The 4,679-nt window shown below is 42.1% G+C and overlaps 1 protein-coding gene across 2 annotated transcripts in view; it reads right to left on the bottom strand.

Moving 5' to 3' along the window:
- Positions 1–1,638: 1,638 nt before the first annotated feature.
- Positions 1,639–4,679, bottom strand: part of LOC308079158 (uncharacterized protein) — an 11,631-nt gene continuing 8,590 nt past the window's right edge. For both annotated transcript variants that reach the window (XM_080420537.1, XM_080420538.1), the window contains exons 9-12: positions 4,606–4,631; positions 4,242–4,332; positions 3,573–4,134; positions 1,639–2,714 (exon numbers count right to left, since the gene is read on the bottom strand). In XM_080420537.1, coding sequence (XP_080276663.1) covers positions 2,573–2,714; positions 3,573–4,134; positions 4,242–4,332; positions 4,606–4,631 — 821 coding nt within the window. In that variant the 3' untranslated portion in view covers positions 1,639–2,572. The remainder of the gene's footprint in view (positions 2,715–3,572; positions 4,135–4,241; positions 4,333–4,605; positions 4,632–4,679) is intronic.

The following is a 4,679-nucleotide window of genomic DNA, read 5'->3' as shown; positions in this document are numbered from 1 at the left end:
CAGAAGGTGACCAGCCTAAATGACTGGCGCCCCATAGCCCTTACTCCCATAGTTAGTAAGTGCTTTGAGAGCCTGGTTAAAGGACTCATATGCCCCATGCTTCCCCCCACCCTCGACCCCTTGCAGTTCGCATATCGAACCAACAGGAGCACAGAAGATGCCATCGCCCACGTCCTCCACACGGCCCTCTCCCACCTAGAGGGCAGGGGCACCTACGTGAGGATGCTGTTTGTGGACTACAGCTCCGCATTTAACACCATAGTGCCCTCCAGGCTAGATGGCAAGCTCCGGGACCTGGGCCTGAATACATCACTGTGCGACTGGATACTGGACTTCCTGACGGACCGCCCCCAGTCGGTGAGAGTGGCTGGTCGGACCTCCTCCACACTGAGTCTCAGTATAGGGGCACCACAGGGCTGTGTCCTCAGCCCTCTCCTATACTCCCTGTACACCTATGACTGCGTAGCGACACAGACATCAAACCATGTCGTGAAGTTTGCTGACGACACAGCAGTGGTGGGTCTGATTTCCGGCGGCGACGAGTCGGCCTACAGGGAGGAGGTGGCCACCTTGGAGCAGTGGTGCATGGAAAATCACCTCTCTCTAAATGTTAAGAAAACAAAGGAGATTGTGGTGGACTACAGAAAGCAGAAGGATGAGCTCCAACCAGTTAACATCAATGGCTCAGCGGTGGAGAGGGTGGACACCTTTAAGTATCTGGGAGTGAATATTGAGAAGGACCTGACCTGGGACTGCCATGTTACCGCAGTCGTAAAAAAGGCCCAACAGCGCCTGTACGGGCTCAGGCGCCTGAAGCAATTCGGCCTGAGACCCAACACCATCAGGGACTTCTACAGAGGCACAATAGAGAGCCTCCTAACAAGCAGCTTTACATCCTGGTACGGCAGTTGCACGGACAGAAACCGAAAGGCGCTGAGGAGGGTTGTTCGCACTGCAGAGAAAATCACCGGGTGTGAGCTGCCCAGTATGGAGGACCTCTACACCCAGCGCTGCCTAAATAAATCACTGAGGATCATTAAAGACCCCACCCACCCCCATAAAATACTATTTTCCCCACTAAAATCAAGAAGGGTAAAGGGATACAAGATCCTCTCAGCACGTACCAGCAGGCTGAGGAACAGTTTCTTCCCACAGGCCATCAGGCTGTTAAATGACAGTGGAAAATGAAATGTGCAATAACTGTACTCTGCACTATGCACTTTCCTTAAACTGATTTGCCTGTGTTTGTTTATTTATTGCTATGAGCGTTTTAGGTTGTTTTATCATGTTTTATTGTTTTATTATTGGAGCTTCCGAGCATACGTTTTTCACATGTATGTACCTGTGCATCTAAGTGACAATAAAAGTGAATCTGAATCTGAATCTATAGACCAAAATGTGAAGAAAAAAAAAATGTCATTTGACAATGGGCGGGAATAAGTATATGCTCTGCAAAAAAACTAGACTACACCACTGGTTGCAATTGCAAATCATTGGTCTGGGTGAGGAGAGTGTTATCTGGTGTGGTCTTCCCTCCTGAACTTCATACTAGACAGGATGATGCCTTCTCCAAAAGGCAATGTTTATGATTATGTTTACATTTACATGAGAATCACAGTAATAAATAACAACAGCCAGTTAAGAGTTATTAATTAGGTCTTTATTTAAACTCAATTAATTCATTGAGGGCTGGCCCTCATTTACAAGTGTGTAATAAAAAAGATACAACATAATAATGAAGGATACAAGATATAAGAAGGCATCAATTAGAATAAGTATATAAGTCCTGTTAACGAAAGCTACAATATACAGTATGAAACCAAATCAATTCAAATGGGTGCAAAAAGATGTTAAGTGGTTAGTGATCAAAGATTTAAATCGTCCAATAGTTACTAAAGCGTATTTTTTTTAGGATGCTCTGCACTACTGCAAAGTGCAAACAAGTGGTGTGTGTGTGTGTGTGTGTGTGTGTGTGTGTGTGTGCGCGCGCGGCCGCGCGCGTGCGTGTGTGTGTGCGTGCGTGCCTGTGCATACAGTGTGGAACATGTCTATATGTTTGAAGGTGTTCAGTGATTTTAAATGTTGCTGTAATAATTCCACAACTTTTCATTCAATTGTGTCCTCTCATGGAATTGATTTACAGCACAAGTTCAGACATTCTATATCTCTAGTAGAAAACAAATAATGAGAGGTTCAAGATGTTTCTTATGCCTGGTATTACTTATTACTAGTACTACTACTTATTATAATGTCCCTCTGTGTTAAAATATTTACAGTACAAGGAGGGGATCTTTGACATCATATGGCTTGAAAAATCATGCATTCTTTAAAACAGGCACTGTGATTAGCACTGAGAAAATACTTAATGCAACCGTTTTGTTAACAGCTGTAATATTTGTCTCTTCCCTGCATTGTGTGTAGGTGCAATCTAAGAAAAGTGGTTTTACTAAATTTGTACCACGTTGCAAAATGATTAACATAAGAAAAGAAAAAAATCCTCTCAAATATGAAACACCAACATTACAAATGTATAGTTGGTCATGTTTCAGCCACCACTGCTGTTAGGTCGTGTCTACAGAGGGCGGAAGAAGAGTGACTTTCTCATGATCCTCATGGAATCTGGAGACTGTTTGAAATCCGCTCCATTCAGGTTGCCCAACTCTTTGCAGACGACATCAGTGACACGGTTGAGGATTATATCAACGCTATCCCCTCTGGAAGCAAAGAACACAAATATAAGAGTGAATGCACGTCAATGAGATATCTTAACAGGTGTGACTGACAGGGTCAGTGACATCGGAAAAACTGTGAAGCTTTCAAAACCTTTGTTTGATATTCATGACTGAACCCAACAATGTTTGGGTTCATGCTTGATAAATACCTTTATTATCATTTTTAACAAAATGTTGGACTTTGTCCAGGTCAGGCCACATTGTAGAGATCTATTCAAACCATTGTCATGTTGTGCAATCAAATGTCTCAGGACGGCACAACATTTAATCTACAGTATGCTATTCTGTAAATGGTATATTGGATCTAAGACACCTGTCTAATACCATCTAATAAATCATTTAGAAATATCAAATAATCTGTCTGACTTTTGCCCATTCCTTGCCGTTGTCATAGTTTTCAGGCTCTCTTCCCACAACTCTCTAGAGTAAATATCTGGAGACAAGTTGGCAACACCCTCAACAACTATGTGTAAATGTGTGTATCCTCACACATTTTGTTGAGCTTAAATGTCTTTGTGAATATATTATTTGAAAAATTGTTTCTCAACATGTTGCTTCATTGTTTGTGAAGTGGCGTACAAAGCTCTGATAAAACTACCTAAAACTGCTACTGCTACTATAATATTGTAGTATAACATGTTGACATACCAGCAACATAAATTACACTATGGAAAATGCATAGTTAAATGAATGAATGAATTTGATTGTTTCTCCACATGCATCTCATATTTCAAGTACCTTGTTTAGAGAAAATCGAGCCATTGTATCTGGTTTGATGTAGATGAAATAAGACAGTATTATTTGTAATAATAAACAATATCAAGATGATTGAGGCTTTACCTTTTGCACCCTTTTTCCAGTTCATCGCAGAGTGCCCGGATGTACCAGCTCCCTGGTACATCCGGGCTCTGCCTGGCTGCAGCATACAGGTTGATGGTGGAAAAGGCAACCAGGAAATCAGAAAATTCCGGAAGGGAATAGTCTAGTTTGACTGAGGTTTCTACACCTCCATCCAATAAGACATCCGTTTGTTTCTGGCCCTCTCCTCCTCGACAGGCTTGAATGAAGAACACTTTGGGCTTCCCTAAGAGAGCTTTACATTTTATGCCGCTGAATGGAGAGATGATATCGAGGATGGATATTATCTCTCCATCCGTTCCACAAATGCCCTTCTCTTTTCCATGAGACAGAATGCAGCACACAAAGCAATCGCCATGCTGAGGTAGTTGTTCTTCTAGGTTGGTGAATTCTGTGCCAGACCATTGCTTGACCTCCAATTCCAACAGCTTTTGCCAGTTCAACTCGGCAAAGAACTGCAGCACTTCGCCCATGTCAGCCGCGGTCTTATTCTGACACCTCATCACTTTGAAACCCAGCCAGCTGAACACCTGCAGCAACCTTGCTGTGAGGAGGACAGAACATTCACATTTAAGGATTTCACTGTGTTACATGTGTTACCGGTAATATATATCGCTGAAATGTTTACATTTATGTTTTGTGAATACTCACAAGAATCATGTTCTGTACCCTCCCGATTTTCCACAGTTTCAAGAATAAGACAGTAGCCCCTAGGATCACTCTCCATCACATAAGGTTCGTCCTGTAAAAGTAAAAGCAGAAACATCAGTCAGTTCGGAACAAGCATCATTGGGATTTCTGCTGCTGTATGTATATGTAGAAACGACATTTGTGGTTTTACTGTTGCTCTATTTAACATTAATAAAATGAATATTACTCCTAAATCCACAACATTGCTATCACAATACAGTTATGTGCCTACAAACAAACAAACAAACAAACAAACAAACAAACAAACACATAATAAAATATCAAAGCCTTGGTATTGGCTGCCTTCTTGAGTGTGGCTCATCACCTGCTGCTCTGCTCCAGTATCTAACCCTAAGAGAATATAAATCCAGCATTAATGAGTGGTAGCACAAGTCATCT

Source organism: Gymnoscopelus braueri (assembly GCF_963280865.1).
Source record: "Gymnoscopelus braueri genome assembly, chromosome: 3".
Lineage (NCBI taxonomy): Eukaryota > Metazoa > Chordata > Actinopteri > Myctophiformes > Myctophidae > Gymnoscopelus > Gymnoscopelus braueri.
The sequence above is the reverse complement of the archived record's forward strand: the minus strand, read 5'-3'. Positions and strand labels throughout refer to the sequence as shown.